This window comes from Hypomesus transpacificus, chromosome 19, assembly GCF_021917145.1.
Source record: "Hypomesus transpacificus isolate Combined female chromosome 19, fHypTra1, whole genome shotgun sequence".
NCBI classification, from domain to species: Eukaryota; Metazoa; Chordata; class Actinopteri; order Osmeriformes; family Osmeridae; genus Hypomesus; species Hypomesus transpacificus.
In genome coordinates this window covers 1863640-1886963 of record NC_061078.1, presented here as the reverse complement: position 1 = coordinate 1886963, position 23324 = coordinate 1863640, and the positions used below count along the sequence as shown (strand labels likewise).

The window sequence follows — 23324 nt, the reverse complement described above, 5'->3', positions numbered from 1 at the left end:
GCTGTTCCCTATCTGTGTAAGGCTAGCTGTTCCCTATCTGTGTAAGGCTAGCTGTTCCCTATCTGTGTAAGGCCAGCTGTTCCCTATCTGGGTAAGGCTAGCTGTTCCCTATCTGTGTAAGGCTAGCTGTTTCCTATCTGTGTAAGGCTAGCTGTTCCCTATCTGTGTAAGGCTAGCTGTTCCCTATCTGTGTAAGGCTAGCTGTTCCCTATCTGTGTAAGGCTAGCTGTTTCCTATCTGTGTAAGGCTAGCTGTTCCCTATCTGTGTAAGGCTAGCTGTTCCCTATCTGTGTAAGGCCAGCTGTTCCCTATCTGTGTAAGGCTAGCTGTTCCCTATCTGTGTAAGGCTAGCTGTTTCCTATCTGTGTAAGGCTAGCTGTTCCCTATCTGTGTTAGGCTAGCTGTTCCCTATCTGTGTAAGGCTAGCTGTTCCCTATCTGTGTAAGGCTAGCTGTTCCCTATCTGTGTAAGGCTAGCTGTTCCCTATCTGTGTAAGGCCAGCTGTTCCCTATCTGTGTAAGGCTAGCTGTTCCCTATCTGTGTAAGGCTAGCTGTTTCCTATCTGTGTAAGGCTAGCTGTTCCCTATCTGTGTTAGGCTAGCTGTTCCCTATCTGTGTAAGGCTAGCTGTTCCCTATCTGTGTAAGGCTAGCTGTTCCCTATCTGTGTAAGGCTAGCTGTTCCCTATCTGTGTAAGGCTAGCTGTTCCCTATCTGTGTAAGGCTAGCTGTTTCCTATCTGTGTAAGGCTAGCTGTTCCCTATCTGTGTAAGGCTAGCTGTTCCCTATCTGTGTAAGGCTAGCTGTTTCCTATCTGTGTAAGGCTAGCTGTTCCCTATCTGTGTTAGGCTAGCTGTTCCCTATCTGTGTAAGGCTAGCTGTTCCCTATCTGTGTAAGGCTAGCTGTTCCCTATCTGTGTAAGGCTAGCTGTTCCCTATCTGTGTAAGGCTAGCTGTTTCCTATCTGTGTAAGGCTAGCTGTTCCCTATCTGTGTAAGGCTAGCTGTTCCCTATCTGTGTAAGGCTAGCTGTTCCCTATCAGTGTAAGGCTAGCTGTTCCCTATCTGTGTAAGGCTAGCTGTTCCCTATCAATCCTTCTTTCAACAGCAGCTGTGCCAGCGCCACTTACTGTAAAGTGGTGTAAAGGTGCTGCCTGCATTCAACTTGTTCAGACTAATCTGAGTCTGGCAGCTTCATGTTGCCTGGAACAAGTCCCCGTAGTCTGCTGAACTGAATTACACTTGTGGTAAAGCTTATCAGAAACCATGGTTAGATTGAAGCTAAGAACTGCTAGCTTGGGGTTTTGAATGTTAACAATGAACAGAAACATGTGTGTTGAGACTGCTGTGTTGCCTCCCCCCTCCCCCCCCTTCTTCCCCCTTCTCCCCCTCGTAGATATCGATGAGTGCCGGATTTCGCCGGACCTGTGTGGGCAGGGCACATGCGTCAACACGGCCGGAGACTTCGAGTGCGAGTGTTTCCAGGGATACGAGAGTGGCTTCATGATGATGAAGAACTGCATGGGTGAGTTAAGAACTCAAACAGGAGAAAGCACACACACAGAAACACACACACAGAAACACACACACGCACACACACACAGAAACACACACACACAGAAACACACACACACACAATATTCACAGCAGAATGCCGTGCCCTCCCCAATACCTTATAGCGTGGAAAAACAGCACAGCTGAAAACATATTTTGGGTAACATAAAAACATTGAAGGGTAACTCAATCTGAGTAATAACTTTCTCTCTCACACACTGTTAAAGGCTGTGTGTAAGAGTGGATGGCTCTGCCAGCGTATAAAGAGGAGGCTAAGTGTAGGGGAGGCCTGCCATGAAGTCTCAGTCCCCCCCAGTTATGAGGGCCAGCTATGGCTCCTTCTGGGGCTCCGAGGCATCAGATGAGGTCCTGGGGGGTGGCGAGGGGGGGTGGGGGGGTGGAGAGGGGTGCTAGACACTCTAACAAGTTTTGAACATAATTGCAGTTTATTGAATACTTGATTTCGCTCACTGAGAACACAACCATCCAGCCGCCCTCCTTTTATGACTTCAACATGCAATTACTGCTCCTTTAGTTTTGCCATCTGGGAAACCGTTTTTTTTTTCTTCCTTTATTTCTTCATTTCTGTGTTTTCAAGTACATTCTTGGGTGAATTTGAACTTATTAACCCCACAAATCAAGATTGATTACTATGAGTCTGGTTGATGCGATAGATGTGCTCTGTTTGTGTGTGTGTGTGTTTCTCTGTCAGACATTGACGAGTGTGAGAGGAACCCCCTGCTGTGCCGCGGCGGGGAGTGCGTCAACAACGAGGGCAGCTTCCAGTGTGTGTGTCCCGACGGTCACGAGATCGCCCTGGATGGATCGGCCTGTCTAGGTGAGCGATGAGTCACTATGGAGGAGGGGTCACGTGTGCGTTGTGCCTCATCGTCCTTCCCTCCTCCCTCCCCTCATCCCAGCCCCGATCTGTAACGGATAAATAGAAAGCTCGGCCTCCAGCCCACATCTGCCTGTCTACAGAAAAGGGAGGATTAGAGAAGAGGGAGAGGGATTGCATGCAGTCTGTGATGGTCACAGGGCCCTGGTCTGGTCAGCCCTCAGGGAGGGGAGGATGGGTTGCACTCTCTCCCCATATTTGTCTCTGTCACCGTGTGTGGGCTAGATGACGGCCTGTGTCTGAGAGTTTATGTGTGTGTGTGTGGCGTGTAGTGTGTGTGTGTGTGTGTGTACGTCTTTGGATGTGTGCGAGTGTGTGTTCGTGAGCGTGCTTGAATGTGTGTGTGTGAGTGAGTTTTGTGTGGGTGTGGAGTGTGTGATCATGTGTGTGTGTGAGAGCGTGTGTGTGTGTGAGAGCGTGTGTGTGTGTGAGCCTGTGTCTGTGTGTGGGTGTGTAGGTGAATGCAGATGGAGGTCTAAATGGGAAGGTTGTGTACATTAATGGATACTCTTGATAGATGGGCTGATAGGTATTTTAGAGTGCAAAAGTGGAAGATGTGTATGTGTGTGTGAAGGAGAAGGAGAGAGAGAAAAGGAGAGAGAGTGAAAGGGGGGGAGTCTGGGAACACAGTCCAGCTGGGCTACATCATCTTAAAGACATGAGAAGAGCCCAGAACTTCTCCTCCAGCTCTCCTGCTCCCATGCTCAGACCATAAAGAGCTTATTATGATGTCTCTGCATTTCACTGCTCCGACTGAAGTATGTTTGTGTGAATATTTGAGTGGATGACATCATAGATATTACTGAACCATTCTGCCTATTTATCTTTTAATAGCTGAATAAAAAAAAGGGAGGGAGTGTTCTGGGAGTTAATTCAAATGAATGATTTACTTGTGTTAAATATCGTCAGTGTCTTCCCCAGCTGTTAAGATTAACTGCTGGTATGCATGCGTGTCTGTCTGTGTGGGTGTGTGTGTGTGTGTCTAAGTGTTTAATGATTTTGTATTTATTTTTTTTGTAGATATTAACGAGTGCGAACTGAGTGATAAGCTGTGTCGGAATGGCCAGTGCATCAACATGGTTGGCCGCTACCAGTGCACTTGTGACACAGGCTACAAATCAACTGAGGACAGACTGCAGTGCGTGGGTGAGACAATTACTGGCACGACAAACAACTGAATTGTAAACAGCTTTGGAAAAAACTGAAGATAAATCTAATTAGACGGTCATAAGAAATGATTTAGCTCGTATGTAAGCGAGGCAGTCAGTGTGTGCACTGAGTATATGTCTGTTTGTCTGTCTAACCATGTCTGTTTGTCTGCGTGTCTGTCTGTCTGTCTATCTGTCTGCGTGTCTGTCTGTCTGTCTGCGTGTCTGTCTGTCTGTCTGCGTGTCTGTCTGTCTGCGTGTCTGTCTGTCTGCGTGTCTGTCTGTCTGCGTGTCTGTCTGTCTGCGTGTCTGTCTGTGTGTCTGCGTGTCTGTCTGCGTGTCTGTCTGTCTGCGTGTCTGTCTGCGTGTCTGTCTGTCTGTGGGTGTCTGTTTGTCTCCCTCCAGACATCGATGAGTGCACCATCCAGAATGGTGGCTGCGAGACATTCTGCACAAACTCCGAGGGCAGCTACGAGTGCAGCTGTCGCAGCGGTTACGCCCTGATGCCAGACCTCAGGAGCTGCACTGGTCAGTACCCCCCACACCCCACCTCCACCCCCCACCTCCACCCCCCACCCACCCCCACCCCCCACCCACCCCCACCCCCCCATCACCCCTCCACAGTCGTAGTGGGCCCTGAGAGGAACAAGGGCGTGGGCTGTGGTCTCCTGTGTCAGGGCTGCACCACAGGCCTGCTCTATAAACCCATGACTCCCAGTCATGCCGTCGTCACGGGCACGGGGCACAACACACGGTGTCATGTCATCGTCACGGCGATCTCAAGACACAACACACAAGTCGACAGGACACCTCCGGATAGAGACGGACTGTGGATGGATTAAGAACGCGTTTCCATGGCGTCGTTGTGTTTGTTGGCGACACGTCGCCCACGTGAACAGACAGGATGAATGTCCTGCCCTATTCCTGGTGTGGCTTGTTCACTGCATGTTCTTAAAGTGGAAAAGGCAGCAATGGTATAAAAACATACATGACGTGGATTTTCTCTCTGTTGCGTTGTCTGTCCGCAGACATCGATGAGTGTGAAGACAGCCCAGACATCTGTGACGGAGGCCAGTGCACCAACATCCCTGGAGAGTACCAGTGTCTCTGCTTCGACGGCTTCATGTCCTCTGAGGATATGAAGACATGTCTCGGTTGGTAACATGGCTCCCTAGCATCTCTAACACGGTGGAACTCCACAGCCTCACTGACTGTCACAACACAGAACAGGGCAGGACAGATATTGGGATGTGGACAGTAGTATAACAATGCAAATGTTACCCGAAAGTAACGATTGTATGACTTGTTGTGTGTGTCTGAGGGTGTGAACATTTGGGACAATTTACTTTTATAAAACATGATGTGGTGTCTGGTTGAGAAATGTATAGTATTTAAAGCTCTGGTTTAAATAAATAGGGTAGAGAAGTAGCAGGTTCTCATATATATAAATATATATAAATCAATTTCACAAAACTCCTTTAAATTTTAATTGGTTAAATTTGTGCAAATAGAAAGTGAGTAACAGAAGTCTTGGCATCACTAGTCAGTTCAAAACAACGGTGTCTATGGTGTTTTACAGAGCATAAAACAGGAATCTGACAGGAATGATGTAAGCGCTTTAAAGAACACGCACACATACACGCACACACACACACACACACACATACGCACACAGACACACACACTTAGTGTAGTGCAGGACAGGGGTCCTTTTTTGGTCATTTTAAACACTCCTCTGTAGCTATTATTTGAAGGTCTAAAAGGCCCTTCCTGGAACTAAAGACTAAAGTGGGCTAACTTTTTTACTTTAGAAAGCCACCAGCAAGGATACAGCTGTCATCAACTGTGATCAAAATGTCACAGTGTGAATGTTCTTGAACAATCTAGTTTTTTCATTTATGATGTCTTCCCTCCCTCCCTCCCTCCCTCCCTCCCTCCCTCCCTCCCTCCCTCCCTCCCTCCCTCCCTCCCTCCCTCCCTCCCTCCCTCCCTCTCCTGGTATGTAGATGTGGATGAGTGTGAGCTGAACCCTAACATCTGTCTGAGTGGAAACTGTGAGAACACCAAGGGCTCCTTCATCTGCCACTGTGACCGAGGCTACTCAGTACGCAAGGGGTCCACCGGCTGCACAGGTGAATAACAGAACCACACACACACACACACACACACATTGAAGACACACACACACACATCTGTTGGAATTCTCAAAGCAGACTGGAAACCAGGTTTCTTGTTTGCCGGCTCCACCTGCTAAATGAATTCCTGAGCCTTACCTCAGGAACACAAAGAGATGATGTCATGTGTGGAGAGGACTAAGTGAGAGTGAGAGGATGGTGAGTCAGGGAGAGGCTGCTGCTGGTCAGGCTGTTAAGAGAGGGAGGGAAGGAGGGAGGGAGGGAGGGAAAGATAGAGGAATGAACGAAGGGAAAAAATGAGGGGGGGTATGCAGAGTGGCGGAGAGTGGGGGAATCCACTTGCATTGACGATTGACTGGCTCGATGGGCTCTTGTCGAAGCTGCAGGACACACACACACACACACCCATGCACACACACTTACACGTGCACAGTGAGATCACCTTCATCCGCCGTCCGATATTTATATTGAATTGCGAGGTCTGTTTGCCTCTTTGTTGTCCTTTCATTAGCATCATTTAAACATGACGTGATGCTTGGAGTCGCACTGCAACACGTAATCACCTGCAGAAGCTCCTGTAACCAGCCAGGAGTTACTCCCTGTTCCTTTGACAGATCGCTTGTTAAATACACCCGCCAGAATCTGGTAGGTTGATTGATAATCCCACTTAGTCATCAGCAACTTGAGGACTTTGGAAGACTCAAGTCAGAATAGAAGGTTCCAGACAGTGTTCCACCTTTTTTTGTCTTTCAGCTCTGGGTTTGATTAGCTGGGTCTGTGTGACTGTGTGCCATGCTGTCAGGACTACAGTGTTCTCCTTCAGATGCAAACAAACACATCTGTCTTAACTATGATAGACCCTGGAGAGTGCCCCACCACACACACACACACACACACACTCACACACATATACACCCATGCACACTCACACTCACACTCACACACACACACACACACACACTTACTCACTCCACATTCCAATCGCGCACATATGTTAATATTTTCCTTGTTTTGAGAAAACTGGACTTGCTGAGAAGCCTGTTCTGATTCACAGGTTTGGAATTCCGGCCTTTGGAATGCGATGGAATCAATCTTCAGTAATTCCACTCAGGCGGGGCGAACTCAAAAACGTCTTGTTCTTTCGTAACGAACAGACCCGTTGCTTTCCCACAAACCTTCTCCATGCTGGCCGTGTCTTAAACCATACCCATTCAGAGGTCCACAGAGCCATAGGGGTAGATGAGCACCCTGAGAGACTGGCCCTGGCTAAAGGACTGTGTTGATACAGGCTGCTTGGAGACTAGCCCATGAGAGTTGGGTTTGCTAGGGGGAAAAGGCTGGTCTAAAACTCACATCTGATCCAGCTGTAAAGGACAGTCCCGGGGGAATCATTTCTCATTTATTCCACACTGCTGAGTACTGTAGAGTATGCACTGTTAGTAGGTGTGTATGTGGTGTGGGTGGGAGTGTGTGTGTGTGTGTGTTCGTTTGGGCGGAGATGCATTAGTGGGCCGTAGGGGTTTGCGAGCTCTGGGAGTGTCCATTGCAGTAAATAATTCTCAGGCAGAGGCCTAACCCTAACCCTGGAGCCAAGAAACTGTGTTCAGGGGTTAGAAGGGGAGTTAGGGTCAGGGTCAGGGGTTAGACTCGCTTTGGTTTCTATAGTTTAAAAGAAGGCTTTTTATGAAGTAGATCTTCTTGTCGGGCTAGTTGTTCTCTCCTGAACCTCATCTGTCAAACATTAGCCTTCCAAACAAACTCTGTCTCCAACTAACAGAGTAGCGACCGTGACAGTTGTCCTGCATGCGACCACTCCGGCTCACAGTTTTCACTGCTGGGATTTACACATTCTTGGCATGGCGTGTGTGTTTTCTTATGTGAGTGTGTGTTTTCTGCTCTCTGTGGCTTCAAAGGTCTACAGGAATGATCTGTAATCTAGATAGTTCTCTGAGGTTCCTGTAATCATGCAGAGATCTGCACACTTTCCCAGCTAGCTATACATTACCACCATCGTCGAGGGCAACAAGCAAGCCAGCCTCCAGCCTCTGTTTGGCGTGGCAGCCAACCAGACTGCAGTCTGCCCTAATTGACAGTGTTGGGAATTGCTGCTTTGATGAAGAATAGAGAGAAGTGTGTGTGTGTGTGTGTGTGTGTGTGTGTGTAAGGGCTGATAACAAGGGCTCTGACATGCACGCTCACTTGTACATGTTGTTCCAGGTCTACTGCCAGGCATTGTTTTCCAGATGGTTGTTTTCTTGGTCAAGTTAATGTGTCTTTGTTTTTGTTTAATAATGACGACCAAACTACCTTGACACGATCTATCTCTAGACTCTGGGTTCAGTGTGTTCTGCATGGCTAACGTTCTTGGCAGGTCGCACACAAACTGCTTGTGGGGATATTCACGAGTCACACCCTAAACTGGAGGCAGGCAGCCTTGTTTCATGACACGAGAAGATTTCATTTGAGGGGATTTTAATTGTCCTCATTGCTCATTGCTTTCATTTGTTAGAGTCTGGTGTTAGTGTGATAGCATGGCATGGCACATGGAGAGACATATGGAGAGATGCGTTCGATGATTACACTGGATAATTATAGCTAATAAATAGGCTAGCAGTCTGTCCCACAGTGAGAAATGATACTGGTTTTGGAATGAAAGGAAGGCTGTTTGTTTGTAGAAATCCCCCAGGCATGCCAGAACCGCACGATTTTATACAATTCATATTTCAGAATCATAGAGTTTCTACATCTGGGACTACGAACATGCCAGCTATTAAGGTTTCAATGACTGCATTGCCATCGTGAAACAAAGGCAGAATGAAGCCTATCGGCAGCTGTGTTTATGAGGCTGTGGCTGGATTGCAGTTTGGTCCACAATGCTTGGAGGCTGTTCCTTTAAGAACTGTTCGTTCAGCCAGCATTTGGACAGGCCCCCGGCTTGGCTTGGCTTGGTCTGGCTTGGCCTGGTCTGGTGTGTTTGGTCTATTCTGGCCTGTTCGAGCCTATTCTGGCCTGGCCTGGTTTGGTGTGATGCAGTGTGATCTGAACGGACCATCTCACAGTCCCTGCCTGCCCTCCTCTCTGTGTCAGATATCAACGAGTGTGAGATCGGAGCCCATAACTGCGACCGCCACGCCGCCTGCACCAACACAGCCGGCAGCTTCAAATGCAGCTGTGCTCCAGGATGGATAGGCAACGGCCTCAAATGCACAGGTACAGTGGGACTGCCTCGACTGAACACACAGACAGGACTGCCTCTACTGTACACGCAGATAGGACTGCCTCTATGAACACACAGATCGGACTGCCTCTACTGAACACACAGATAGGACTGCCTCTACTGAACACACAGATAGGACTGCCTCTACTGTACCATCCTTCACATTCTCACATAGTACAAACTTTACACAGTTTAGACCATTACCTAATGTCCACAGCCTGTTACACACCCTCCCGTCTAACTTTACACAGTTTAGACTATGACATCATGTCCTCATTCAAATACACATCCACCTGTCTAACTAAACACAGTTTAGACTATGACCTAATGTCTACAGTCAAATACACATCCACCTGTCTAACTAAACACAGTTTAGACCATTACCTAATTTCTACAGCCTGTTACTCACGCACCTGTCTAACTGTTGGGCATCAACACCATTACCTTTGATCTATTGTCTAACCATATGCAGGTAGTGCCCCTTGTTAGAACCAGCTACAGTCCACCTGGCTGTATTATGACACTGTGTGTGTGTTCAGACAGTCAGGACGGTTGTGCTTGTGTCTGGACAGATCTGGATGAGTGCTCCAACGGAACTCACATGTGTAGCAACAACGCAGAGTGCATGAACACCATGGGCTCCTACCGCTGTGTCTGCAAGGATGGCTTCTCTGGAGACGGCTTCTACTGCACAGGTATGACAGACACACACATACACGCTGGGGGGTCGGATGGCTGAGCGGTTAGGGAATTGGGCTATTAATCAGAAGGTTGCCGGTTCGATTCCTGACCCAGCAAAATGGCGTTGTGTCCTTGGGCAAGGCACTTCACCCTACTTGCCTCGGGGGGTATGTCCCTGTACTTACTGTAAGTCGCTCTGGATAAGAGTGTCTGCTAAATGACTAAATGTTATGTAAACACACTCCACACCTCACACATACACACAGCACACACACACACATGCCTCACACTCACACATGCAACTGCCCCAAACCTCTGTTATGTCACCTGTTTTGACGTGTTGTGTGTGTGTGTGCTCCCGTGCAGATAGTGACGAGTGCACAGAGAATGGGAACCTGTGTGAGAGCGGACACTGTCTCAACATGCCTGGGGGCTACCGCTGTGAGTGTGACATGGGCTTTATCCCCACGCCGGACGGCAAGGCCTGCGAGGGTAATACACACACACCCCCACACACACACACACACACACACACACACACACACACTCCACCATGATGGGGCCGCAGTATGGCCACATGTCGTCATCTACGCAGGAGAATTACTTTTGTATATTATTCCCCTGGTATGCTGTCAAATATGTGTGCTTTAAAGCCAACGATCTGTTTATGTCTACCTATACATTCATTACAAATCCATTGAAAAGATACATTGTGAGGGTGACCTAATTCTGGTATGTTTGATTTTCTGAACATCAGCAATGTGTAATGCAGGTGTGTGTGTGTCAGTGATGAACAGTAAGAGAGAAAGTATTTACGAAAGAGAGTATGCAGTAAGGTTGGTAGGGTGCTGTATGTGTATAGAAATGGATGTGTGTGTGTGGGGGGGGGATATTCTCCTGTCTGGTCGAGCTATTTTGCCCCAGAAGTGTCACTTTAGAGAGGTGAATACAGCCTTCACTTTGCGTCTCCTTCAGACGATTTTCCACCTCTGTCCCATGATTTACTAATCCCTCACAGCTGTGGTCCCTCTTTCTTGGTTCTCTCTCTTTCTTTCTTTCTTTCTCCCTCTCTCTCTTCCGCTTTCTCTCTCTTTCTGTCCTACTTTCTTTCTATCTCTCTCTCTACGTCCCTATATTTCTTTCTTTCTCTCTTCATCTCCTCTCTTTCTCTTTCAATCTCTCTTCCTCTTATCTGCCTCTCTCCCTTACACAGATATTGACGAGTGTACCTTTGCTGACATCTGCGTCAATGGAAGGTGCCAGAACATTCCAGGGCTGTTCAGATGTGAATGTAACATCGGCTATGAGTTGGACAGGAGTGGAGGCAACTGTACAGGTAACACAACGTCCTATTCCCTCAGTTCAGATGACTAGCTCCAGATTCACGATCACATCTTGTCTTTTGGCTCCTCCATGGGCAGCTTTCCACTTCTTAAGACCAGAGTCACTCACACACAGAAACACAGACAACTCCTGGTATACTCTTACAAACTCTTGACTCTCTTTCTCTTTCTTTGTCTCTGAATCTTTTATCCTCTTCCCCTAACCTCCCCTCTCTCACCTCCCCTCTCTCACCTCCCCTCCTTCACCTCCCCTCCCTCTCTCACCTCCCCTCTCTCACCTCCCCTCACCTCCCTCACCTCACCTCTCTCACCTCCCCTCCCTCACCTCCCCTCTCTCACCTCCCCTCCCTCACCTCCCCCCCCTCTCTCACATCCCCTCTCTCACCTCCCCTTCCTCACCTGCCCTCTCTCACCTCCCCTCCCTCACCTCCCCTCTCTCACCTCCCCTCTCCCCTCTCTCTCCTCCCCTCCCTCCCCTCCCCTCCCTCTCTCACCTCCCCTCTCTCACCTCCCCTCCCTCACCTCCCCTCTCTCACCTCCCCTCCCTCACCTCCCCTCCCTCTCTCACATCCCCTCTCTCACCTCCCTTTCCTCACCTCCCCTCTCCCACCTCCCCTTCCTCACCTCCCCTCTTTCACCTCCCCTCCCTCACCTCACCTCTCTCACCTCCCCTCTCTCACCTCCCCTCCCTCACCTCCCCTCTCTCACTTCCCTTCTCAGACGTAAACGAGTGTGCGGACCCGACCTTCTGCATGAACGGCATCTGTGTCAACATCCCTGGAAGCTACCATTGTAACTGTCCTCCAGACTTCCAGCTCAACCCTACACGTGTCGGCTGTGTAGGTGAGGCCACAGACACTTACCCGGGCCTAGGTTATTTAAACATGCAAGGGATTGTTGTATGGATAATAAGTGTATGTGTGTGCGTGTGTTTCTGTGTGTGTGTGTGTTTGTTTGTGTGTGTGTGTGTTTATTTGCCTACTATTCTCAAGACATTCGATCTGGAAACTGCTACCTGGAATTCCGTTCCAGAGGGGACGCTTCAGAGAGTTTGGAATGTTCTAATGAGATCGGTGTGGGGGTGTCCAAAGCATCATGCTGCTGTTCTGAAGGCCGGGCCTGGGGAACGCCGTGTGAATCCTGCCCCTCTGTCAACACCAGTGAGTCAGTCTGGAGCCAGTCTGCCCACACTACTCACTCTGAATCTCTTGTAATCAACTCTTCCGATCTGCCGATTGCAGGGACAGAAGGCGAATCAATCGACTCTTGATTCAAATCGGAGGCTGATTGGCTGCGAAGCTGCGTGGATTCACGTTGTTTGTTTTGCATTGACGGTGGTGTAATGTCCTGTCTTTCAGCGGAGTATAGAACTCTGTGTCCCGGAGGCGAAGGCTTCAGACCCAATCCCATCACCGTCATCCTGGAAGGTCAGACATGATGATGATGATGATGATGAAGATGACGATGATGAAGATCAGGAGCTTCCTTACTATGTTGAACCTGTTAACGTTTCCCCCCTCCACCTCCATCTCTGTCCTGTGGTCCTCCTCGGCAGACATCAACGAGTGTCTGGAGCTGCCAGGCTTGTGCCAGGGAGGAAACTGCATTAACACCTTTGGCAGCTTCCAGTGTGAGTGTCCCAGAGGCTTTGAGCTCAACACGGACACCAGAGTCTGTGAAGGTAAACACACGCACACACACATGGATACGCACTCAGAGAGACACACAGGGGCCCCCGCAAACACACTAACAACCCCCCCCCCCCCCCACACACACACACACATACACACACACACACACACACATGCTAAAAGATGACCTAGGTGGAAAAGGAAATTGAGTCCAGCCATGGAGAGTGTCTGGGTGAGTGTTCTCTGGTCCTTGTGTGGTCTGCTTGTCGCATGTCCCAACGGAACCACCTGGAACAAGGAGAAAGCTGCTCTCTAACGGTCCAGAGATGTGCCCAGCTCTGATGTGGTGGGCTTTCTCCTGGAGGCAAGAACAGTGGGCTTGCTAAAGAGGGGAGGGAAGGGTGGAGGAGCAGGATGGAGTGGGGTGGAGGGGGGGAGGAGGAAGAGAGGAGGAAGAGAGGAGGAAGAGAAGAGGAAGAGAGGATGGATGAAGAGGAATACAAAAGCTTAGAGATGGGTGGAGCGGGGAGAGAAAGTCCACGAAAAAAAAGGAGCCTGAGACAGGAGGGTGAAAAGAAGAGAGGAGGAAGGGTAGTTTGAAGATGGCGTGAAGGCAGTGGCGTGGAGGAGAAAGAGAGAGTATAGAGAGAGGGAGGAGGTTAGAAGAGAGGACATGTGGCTAATAGCATTTTAATGGGGGGTGCGCTTGCGAGAAGAGAACAAAAGCCAGTTCAGGAAATTCCAGGCATCTACATCCAACATGATTAATTACAGTCAACTTTACATCTCACTGCTGGGCTGGAGGGCTGATGGCATTCCTACCTCAAATGTCTACTTTGCGCGCTCTCTCACTCACAGAAACAGCTTTCCTTTCAATTATCTTTTTTGGATTTTTTATGCGGAATGTATACTGCGAACGTCAAGGAGTGCAATGAAATGATGAATTAGGGCACATTCAGGAATGCAGAAAGTAAATGAAGGAATGAAGGTGAAAAATCTTTGTGTTTCCCTGTGTTTCTTTGTCGTGTGTTGAAATCCGTCAATAACACGACCCCTGACCCCTGACCCTGCGTAGATGTGAATGAGTGTGAGCGTCCTGGGATCTGTGGTCCAGGCCAGTGCTACAACACAGTGGGAAACTACACCTGCATCTGTCCTGTGGACTACATGCAGGTCAACGGAGGAAATAACTGCATGGGTGAGTCCTCGCGTGCCATTGGTCGACCGCATCTGGACCCTGGTTGAGAACCGTTATTGACCTTTTGGGGGGGGATTGTAACCATATCTGTGGTTCACCTGCACACACACACAGATATGAGGAAGAGCTACTGTTACAGGAACTTCTACTCAGACAACAACACGTGCGATGGAGAGCTGACCTTCAACATGACCCAGAAGATGTGCTGCTGTTCCTACAACATTGGCCGGGCATGGAACAAACCCTGCAAACAGTGTCCTGTCCCCAGTACCAGTGAGTATGGGTCACACACACACACACACACACACACACACACACATACAGACATCATTTCCATTATTCTAATCTATGGTGTGACTCTTCAACAGCTGAGTTTGCCACTCTGTGTGGTAGTGAGAGACCAGGATATTACATTGATATCTACACGGGACAGGTCATGGGTATGTCGCCACAGTCCTCTTCAATCCCTGATGAATCCTGTCTCTGACTGTGTGTGTGGGCTACAATCACGTTCCCTGTCTCTGCATCCCCTCTGTGTTCCAGATATCGATGAGTGCAGGCAAATCCCAGGTGTGTGCGAAAACGGGGTGTGCATCAACATGATTGGTAGCTTCAGGTGTGAGTGTCCAATGGGCTTCGTTTACAACGACAAGCTGCTCATCTGTGAAGGTAAGGCCCCGCCCACTGGTGCATGCTGTCGCAGTGTGAGAGAGACATGGAGACGTGATCTATTATTTTCTCTCTCTCTCTCTCTCTCTCTCTCTCTCTCTCTCTCTCTCATCTCTCTCTCCCTCTCTCTCTCTCTCTCTCTCTCTCTCTCTCCTCGCTCTCTCGCTCTCGCTCTCGCTCTCTCTCTCTCTCCTCTCTCTCTCTCTCTCTCTCTCTCTCTCTCTCTCTCTCTCTCTCTCTCTATCTCTCTCCCCCCAGATATCGATGAGTGTCAGAATGGACCGCTGTGCCAGAAGAACGCCGCCTGTTTGAACATGCCAGGGAGCTACCGCTGCGAGTGCAAGCCTGGCTATCGCTTCACCCCCACGGGCCAGTGTCTGGGTAAGAGCGCCCTGCATCCCATCCCCCTGGAGGAACACTGGGAGCCATTGACCTTCTCCGGAGCACACACTCCAGGCTTTCATCACTCACAGCTACCAAACCAGAGACAAGCCCTTTGATAGTGTCACGCCAACCCTATTCTCATTGACATTCTTCTTCGTTGTCATTCCCAAACAATGCCTCAGAAGCAGTCGAGGAGCTCAATCTGAACCAGACTGGCATCTTTGGAGGGACGAGAGGAATGTGTGTCTGCATGCTGTTGTAGTTAGCAGCTAGCGGAGTGAAGTGAGAGAGATGGTATGAGAAGAATGTGTCAGGGTTCTGTGCTACAGATCTTACCCTTCTCTTGAGGGGCTCCCCCCCCTCACACACACACACACACACACACACACACCCACACACGCAAACCCCCAGCAGCCTCCAAGTAACTAAGAGAAAGGCCACACTGATGTGGACTCGGTGACTTGTGTTCTGCATCCTGTTTTCCTTCCTGTGTTTCTGTGGAAGGGAGCCAGGAGGGTAAAAGCCAACAGGGCAGAGGGAGTGACTGAGGGACTGAGTGTCTCTTTGGGAGCTTCTCTCTCCGGGTTTTCCAGGGTGTCTTTCCTTGTCTTCTTTGCAAGTGTTAAGCTTGTTTAGGTGCAGTTTTATGGGCAAATAAGAAGCCCCTTGCTTGTAAAAAAAAGGCCATATATATATATATCAAATCAGATTTGATTTGAACACGATAGAACACAATAACAACCGTTCTCTTTCCCTTCCTCGCGTGTCTCTTCCTGCACACCTGTCCCTGCGCAGACCGTAACGAGTGTCTGGAGAACCCTGGTGTGTGCAGTCCTGGCCAGTGCATCGACACGCTGGGAAGCTACCGCTGCGTCTGTCCCAACGGCTTCAAGGCCACCCCCGACCTCTCCATGTGCATCGGTGAGTGTGGTCGATCTCACCCGAGTGTGGTCGATCTCACCCGAGTGTGGTCGATCTCACCCGAGTGTGGTCGATCTCACCCGAGTGTGGTCGATCTCACCCGAGTGTGGTCGATCTCACCCGAGTGTGGCCCCTCCACGTTGTGTTTCTGGTTGGTTGACGTTGTTGCCATGACGCTCTGCTGTCTGCTCTCAGATGTGGACGAGTGCGAGAGACAACCTTGCGGGAACGGGACGTGTAAGAACACTGTGGGATCCTACAACTGCCTGTGCTATCCTGGCTTTCAGCTCTCACACAACAACGACTGCATCGGTGAGTGTGTGTGTGTGTGTGTTTGTGTGCATCTGTGCATGTGTGTGTTAACACGTGGGAGCACATGCACAAATGTCATCTTGTTGATAACATTGATAATATTCGTGTGTGGCTTTCATCAAATGAATGTCTGTGACCTTTTTGGACTTTCCTGTCAGATACGGACGAGTGCTCCACTCAGAGAGGCCTGTGTAGGAATGGAGACTGTATCAACAGCATCGGCTCCTTCATCTGCCACTGCCGCGATGGATACGAACTCACTGCTGATGGAAGGATATGTATTGGTAAGAAGCATGTTTACACCTCCCTCTTCTCTAGTTCCTCTATATCTCTCTGGATCTTTTCTTTTCCACAGGGTAAAAATGTATTCCTGTGTGATTTCCCTCCCACAGATGTCAATGAGTGTGCAGTGAATCCTGGGACTTGTGGTCCAGGGACCTGTCAGAATCTGGATGGTTCCTACAGGTGCATCTGCCCGCCTGGCTACTACATCCAAGACGAGACCTGTGAAGGTAAAACCATCCCCAGAGACAAGGTTCTCAAGGTTCTCAAGGTTCTCAAGGTTCTGAAGGTTCTCAAGGTTGTCCTTCCCATCCACACCCGCCACACTCCCTGGAGGTCTCAAACAAAGCCCCAGTTTACTTATCAGCAAATTTCTTTCAATCAAATTGAGAAAATGCAGTCATGTTATCTTGTATCATGTTGATACAAGATAACAGTCAGGTATTAGTCTGTATTTGAGCTGATTCCAGTGGTTGACAGGAAGCTTGTAACATTTCTCCTTTCACCCTTTTACACACCCATTTCTCTTTCACCCCCGCACCCTCCCCACACACATATGTCTTAAACCCCTGGCCCCCCTGCCCACACACACACATATCACATATACAGTGCCCTCCAAAAGTATTGGAACAGTGAGGCGAATTCCTTTATTTTTGCTGTAGACTGAAAACATTTGGGCTTGACATCAAATAATGAACGTGAGACCAGAGATCAACGTTTCAGCTTTTATTTCCAGGTATTTACATCAGGATCTGATGCACAACTAAGAAAATATCACATTTTGTTTGAATCCACCCATTTGTCATGTGATCAAAAGTATTGGAACAGATATACTTAAAACATATTTAAGTGAATAAGACTTAATATTTAGTTGCAAATCCTTTGCTTTCAATAACTGCAGCAAGTCTGTGACCCATTGACGTCACCAAACTTTTGCATTCTTCCTTTTTGATGCTTTCCCAGGCTTTCACTGCAGCCTCTTTCAGTTGTTGTTTGTTTTGTGGGGTTCCTCCCTTCAGTCTCCTCTTAAGCAGGTAAAATGCATGCTCTATAGGGTTTAAGTCTGGAGATTGACTTGGCCAGTCTAATACCTTCCATTTCTTGCCCCTGATGAACTTGTTTTGGCAGTGTGTTTTGGGTCGTTATCTTGCTGCATGATGAAGGCTCTGCCAATCAGTTTGGTTGCATCTTTCCTTAAATTGGCAGACAAAATGTTTCTGTAGACTTCCGAGTTCATTTTGCTGCTGCCATCATGTGTTACATCCTCAATGAAGATTAGTGAGCCCGTCCCAGAAGAAGCCATGCAAGCCCAAGCCATGACATTACCTCCACCGTGTTTCACAGATGAGCTTGTGTGTTTGGGATCATGAGCAGTTCCTTTCTTTCTCCAAACTTTAGCCTTTCCATCACTTTGGTAAAAGTTAATCTTTGTCTCATCAGTCCATAAAACTTTGTCCCAGAATTTTTGAGGTTCATCTCTGTACTTTTTGGCAAATTCCAGCCTGGCCTTCCTATTCTTCTTGCTAATGAGTGGTTTGCATCTTCTGGTGTAGCCCTTGTACTTTTGTTCATGAAGTCTTCTGCGAACAGTAGATAGTGATACCTTCACTCCTGCCATCTGGAGGTTGTTGCTGATCTCACTAACAGTTGTTTTAGGGTCTTTCTTTACAGCTCTCACAATGTTTCTGTCATCAACTGCTGATGTTTTCCTTGGTCTACCTGTTCGACGTCTGTTACTTAGTACACCAGTAGTTTTCTTCTTCTTCAGGACATTCCAAATGGTTGTACTGGCTATGGCCAATGTTTCTGCAATGGCTCTGATTGATTTTCCATCTTCTTTAAGACTCACAATTGCTTGTTTTTCACCCAAAGACAGCGCTCTGGTTTTCATGTTGTTTTCACCTCTGAATACAGTCTGCATAGACAAAACCTATCTTACCCAATCTGAACCTGAGTGTAGACATTCAGTGGTATTTATTGATTGAATAATGTATGTAATAGGACACACCTGGGCAACAAAACACACCTGTCAGTCACATGTTCCAATACTTTTGCTCACGTGACAAATGGGTGGGTTTGAACAAAAAGGTGATATTTTCTAATTTGTGCATCAGATCCTGATGTAAATACCTGGAAATAAAAGCTGAAACGTTGATCTCTGGTTTCACATTCATCGTTTGATGTCAAGCCCAAATGTTTTCAGTCTACAGCAAAAATAAAGGAATTGGCCTCACTGTTCCAATACTTTTGGAGGGCACTGTATCTCCCATACACACTTCACCTCATCCACCTACAGACACACGTTTCTCCTCCCCCCTCGCCCACACACACTCAGACACACACACACACATACACACACATACACACAAATCAAACATATCTCCCTTGCACATTGCACTTCATCCACAGACACCAACACGTATCACTTTGTTTATTTAAACAGTTTCGACTGATGAGGGGATATTTCCCAGACGGAGCTGGGCCATGTTTCTAGAAACTGAGAGCACTGGGTCTTCCTGGTTACCATGACGAAGGCATTTTCGGTTGTTAATCCTCCTCGCTCCACCCTGGAGTAACGGTCGTCAAAGTGATCTGCGTTCTGTGACGAGGGCAAACTTTGACTCATATTGGCCTTGCACTTACAGCACAGGAAATGTCCCTCAACTGGAAGTTTGAATCAAAGCCCTGATTCATGGTTCCTGGCTCTGATGGTGACTGATCAAAATGGTTCCATGTGTTCCAGATATTGACGAGTGTTCCCAGACTCCTGATATCTGCCTGTTCGGGACCTGCTCCAACAGCGAGGGAAGCTTCACCTGCGTCTGTCCGGAAGGTTTCCAGCTCTCTGGCACAGGTCGCAGATGTCTGGGTGAGTGTGTGTGTGCGTGTGTGTGCTTTTCACAGTACTAAACACTTGATAGTTTGTCCCTCTCTCTCCATTGACATATTGACCCAAGAGAGAGGGTTGTAAAAGAGTTGCGCATCCTCAGACTTCCCCGTGTAAGATATAAACCTATCAAACTGTACTCAAGTACAGTGGAAAGTATTCGTTTGGGAGGATCTCCTCTGGTAAAAGCTGTAGAGAAGTGATGTAGCTGGGCTCTATCCTTTGCTCTGTGAAGCAGCACACTCTGTTCCAGTTCTTTCTGCTGTTTCTGCCTTGCTGAGGCCAAGGGTGGCTCTGAAAAGATCACTTTTCCATTTCCTCAGAGCACTCAATCTGTGTGTGTGTCCGTGTGTGTGTTTTCTGTGTGTGTTTTGTGCATGGGTGGGGGACTGTTCAGACCAATGATAGGGAGTTCCCCTTCCAAACATTGAAATGATGACATCATCAGTTTTGCAAAGCAGTTTACAATTCCTGCTGTTTTCTGTCTTGCAGCTGAGGGGAATAAGGGAGGATTTGGAAGGGGAGAGGGGGTGGGGGGTTTTGGTGTGGAGGAATTGCCAGGTCTGGGATTAAAACATAAAAATACCTCGGTCACCCTTTCAAAACCAGGGGCCACTACAGTATTCCTGAAACATCTACATTTCGTTTCTCACACATGGACCAACACAGCTGTGCCTAGGCCACATCAATCTCCCTGTTTCAGAGAAGCTGACAAATCAGTTTTGTTGGAGCAAAGTAACAAGACACTGCCTGACACACATGGGGCCAGGTGTGTGTGTGTGTGTGTGTGTGTGTGTGTGTGTGTGTGTGTGTGTGTGTGTGTGTGTGTGTGTGTGTGTGTGTGTGTGTGTGTGTGTGTGTGTGTGTGGGAGACTGTGTGTGATCTATGCTTCAGAGCCAGGTGTGTGGGTCTGTGTGTGATCTATGGGGGTCAGATAGCTTATTTGTGTTGAGTTAAGAGAAGGCCAGCACTAGCAAGGCTTGGGCCATGTGCTTTTCATTAGAGCTCAAAGGCCAAGAAGAAAAGCAGGCTCCACATACTAACATGACAGAGAGCCTGGCATACACTTGGCACAGGCCTCCACTGGGCACGAACGCCCCCCCCTCTCTCCCCCCCTTCCCTCCCCCCCCCCCCCCCCCCCCCCGCTCGTCCCTACCTCCCCCTCCCTCCCTCCCTTCCTCCCCCCCCCACCCCCCACCACCACACAAACGCCAACTCCCTTCATTTCTTCCTCTTCCCCTCTTCTTGGTTGCGTCCTCAGATATCCGCGTCAACTATTGCTACACCAAGTTTGAGAGCGGGCGCTGCCTGTCCCCCAAGCCCCTGAACACCACCAAGGGGGACTGCTGCTGCAGTGCCATGCCGGGCCAGGGCTGGGGCGACCCCTGTGAGATCTGCCCCGGCAAGAACGAGGGTGGGCAAAGTCAAATCTCCGCTGCCAAACACCCACTGATCGACGCGGTTGTTTCCTCTCAAACAGCATTTGTTGTCGTGTGTTCACTCATACGCCTGTTTCTGTTCCAGAGGTTTTCTCTCAGCTCTGCCATGCTGTTGGCCAGAGAATCGGCCCCGACGACAACCCCATAGGTATGTTTGCTTTACGTTGACGTCTTCCCCATCCTACCCTCATCGCCCTATGAGTTGGCTAACTGGAGGAGCGGTGTTTGTGATGCGTTTGTAGACATCGACGAGTGCACCACCAACCCCAACATCTGCTCCAACGGCGTGTGCATCAACACAGACAGCTCGTTCCGCTGCGAGTGTCCGTTTGGTTACACGCTGGACACCACCGGAGTCCACTGCAAAGGCCAGTACTACACTCATATACTCACACATATAACAACACACATATACACACAACCACACACACTTCCACACACGCACATAAACACACCCACACAGCCCTTCCAGCTCTCCCGAGGTCACATGACCCCGAGGTCACATGACCCCCAGGTCACATGACCCCGTGCTCTCCTGTCTCCCATGCAGACACTGACGAGTGTGACCTGGGCAACCCCTGTGGCAACGGCACATGCACCAACGTGATTGGAGCGTTCGAGTGCGCATGTGACGATGGCTTCGAGCCAGGACCCATGATGACATGTGAAGGTATAGGCTCACAGCCCTCCCAACGCTGTCCCAGTGACGACAGCACGCTGGCGGTACTACACATCACGTCTCACTACGTAGCCCTGGCACACCATCGAGGGATGGGGATATCCCTGTCCCTCCTGTGTTAGTCAAAGTCCAGTTGACAAACACCTTACCTTGGCCCCTTCTCTTCTCTTGTTTCCAGACATTAACGAATGTTCCCAGAATGCTTTGCTGTGTGCCTTCCGCTGCGTCAACGTGGTGGGATCCTATGAGTGTAAATGCCCCACGGGCTACGTACTGAGAGAGGACAAGAGAATGTGCAAAGGTACAGTATCACCCTGGTGGATCAAGGATATTTTAGGTACATACTAGGAACTGGGGGCCTCTGTTTCAATCCTGCGGCGGGTAAGTCGTGCAGTGAAGCCTTGGATAGGGAACGGGTTTGATTGGTTTGAAAGTTTCCATGGTCTGTCTCAACGAAGCGGGAGAGACTCTAGCAACAGTTTTATTAGTGAAACACACATGGGTGGCTCTGCTGGGCTGAGGCAGGGGGGGGGGAGTCTGTGGAGTGTGTAGGATGGTATTTATGTTTCAGTTTTAAACAGAGCTCTAACTCTTTATGAACACCTACCAGAATGGAGATGGGGATGTGTTTAGGGTGTGTGTGTATGTGTGTGTGTGTGTGTGTGTGTTTGTGGGGGGGGGGATTAGGTTATACTCAGGGTGCTGTTTAGTGTGTGTGTGTGTGTGTGTGTGGTAATGCAGCATGTTCTGTCTCTCCCCCAGACCAGAACGAGTGTGAAGATGGCATCGATGACTGTGAGAGCAGAGGCATGAGCTGTAAGAATCTCATCGGTACCTACATGTGCATCTGCCCCCCTGGGTATACACGCAGGCCCAATGGAGAGGCGTGCGTTGGTGAGTCAACTGTCCATTTATGCCTGATTCATAAAGATTCTTTTAGATGAGAACAAGGATTGTCTCTGTGATAAAGTTACGGCTGAATTTCAGAGCTCAGGTTTTCTAGTGGGAAGGGTATTGAGAATTGTGCCTTCCAGAGGCTAGCCAGGGTCTGTTGATTGAAGCAGAAGTCCATGTAGATTACAGCTGCTCTGGTAAATTCAGAGAACTTAAGTAGTATTTAAGTAGATTTTTCTGGTAATATTTGCTTCCATACAAACTTTTTCTCTTTTTTAAACTTTTTCAATTCTTTTTTTCCAAAATCATTTATTTACCTTTCAAAACTTTTTTTCAAAACGTTCTAAAAAATATTTCAAAATTTGTATCAAAAAAGGTTTGCCAAAATGTTTTCTAAAAGTTCAAAACACATTTGAAAAAATATATTTGTGAAAAAAGTTGGGGAAAAAAGTTCGAAAGGTTTAACAAACATATCCTGAATTAAGGATACGTGTACTTTTGCCCTCCCTGTTAGAATTTGAGCACAGTAATGTCTTCTACCACAACTCCAGGTGATAATCTGTTCATTTGTTCAAGATCTTAAATCACTAAATTATTAATGGTTCCCAATTTTTTTTACACTATTAAGAATGACTGTGTCAAGTTAGCTGTACAATATCATGGAAAGCCATGCATGTGTCCTGTATTGAAAATGTGTTGGTGTGTGTTTCAGATCTGAACGAGTGTTCAGCTAAGCCAGGTGTCTGTCAGAATGGTCGCTGTGAAAACACTGTGGGCAGTTATCGCTGCAGGTGTGACCAAGGATTCAGCCCCAGCACCACACAGACAGATTGTATAGGTAAGCACTCCTCTACCTACCTTTCTGTCTCTCTGTCTCTCTCCTTCCATCTCTGTTCATGTCTCTCTCACACTTACCTTCTCTCTTTCTCTCACTCCACCTCTCTCCTTTTCTGTCTTGTTCTCTGTCGATCTCTCTCTCTCACTCTCCCTGACCAAGAGGGTCATTCAGTGGGGTGTATATCAGCTTCGCATGAACTTTGACCTTTGCACCTTT

General features: G+C 48.5%; 1 protein-coding gene across 1 annotated transcript in view; it reads left to right on the top strand.

Moving 5' to 3' along the window:
• The window catches only part of fbn1 (fibrillin 1), a 45486-nt gene that overhangs the window by 15016 nt on the left and 7146 nt on the right, over nucleotides 1–23324 (top strand). The window contains exons 13-43 of the mRNA XM_047042319.1: nucleotides 1394–1522; nucleotides 2264–2389; nucleotides 3470–3595; nucleotides 4003–4125; nucleotides 4626–4751; nucleotides 5604–5729; nucleotides 8820–8942; nucleotides 9522–9644; nucleotides 9997–10122; nucleotides 10844–10966; nucleotides 11694–11816; nucleotides 11966–12133; nucleotides 12332–12400; nucleotides 12529–12654; nucleotides 13680–13802; nucleotides 13917–14075; nucleotides 14171–14242; nucleotides 14346–14471; nucleotides 14730–14852; nucleotides 15651–15776; nucleotides 15972–16088; nucleotides 16247–16372; nucleotides 16481–16600; nucleotides 19114–19239; nucleotides 20520–20672; nucleotides 20783–20845; nucleotides 20940–21065; nucleotides 21248–21367; nucleotides 21555–21677; nucleotides 22139–22270; nucleotides 22983–23108. Of these exons, the coding sequence (XP_046898275.1) occupies nucleotides 1394–1522; nucleotides 2264–2389; nucleotides 3470–3595; nucleotides 4003–4125; nucleotides 4626–4751; nucleotides 5604–5729; nucleotides 8820–8942; nucleotides 9522–9644; nucleotides 9997–10122; nucleotides 10844–10966; nucleotides 11694–11816; nucleotides 11966–12133; nucleotides 12332–12400; nucleotides 12529–12654; nucleotides 13680–13802; nucleotides 13917–14075; nucleotides 14171–14242; nucleotides 14346–14471; nucleotides 14730–14852; nucleotides 15651–15776; nucleotides 15972–16088; nucleotides 16247–16372; nucleotides 16481–16600; nucleotides 19114–19239; nucleotides 20520–20672; nucleotides 20783–20845; nucleotides 20940–21065; nucleotides 21248–21367; nucleotides 21555–21677; nucleotides 22139–22270; nucleotides 22983–23108 (3798 nt within the window). The remainder of the gene's footprint in view (nucleotides 1–1393; nucleotides 1523–2263; nucleotides 2390–3469; nucleotides 3596–4002; nucleotides 4126–4625; nucleotides 4752–5603; nucleotides 5730–8819; nucleotides 8943–9521; nucleotides 9645–9996; nucleotides 10123–10843; nucleotides 10967–11693; nucleotides 11817–11965; nucleotides 12134–12331; nucleotides 12401–12528; nucleotides 12655–13679; nucleotides 13803–13916; nucleotides 14076–14170; nucleotides 14243–14345; nucleotides 14472–14729; nucleotides 14853–15650; nucleotides 15777–15971; nucleotides 16089–16246; nucleotides 16373–16480; nucleotides 16601–19113; nucleotides 19240–20519; nucleotides 20673–20782; nucleotides 20846–20939; nucleotides 21066–21247; nucleotides 21368–21554; nucleotides 21678–22138; nucleotides 22271–22982; nucleotides 23109–23324) is intronic.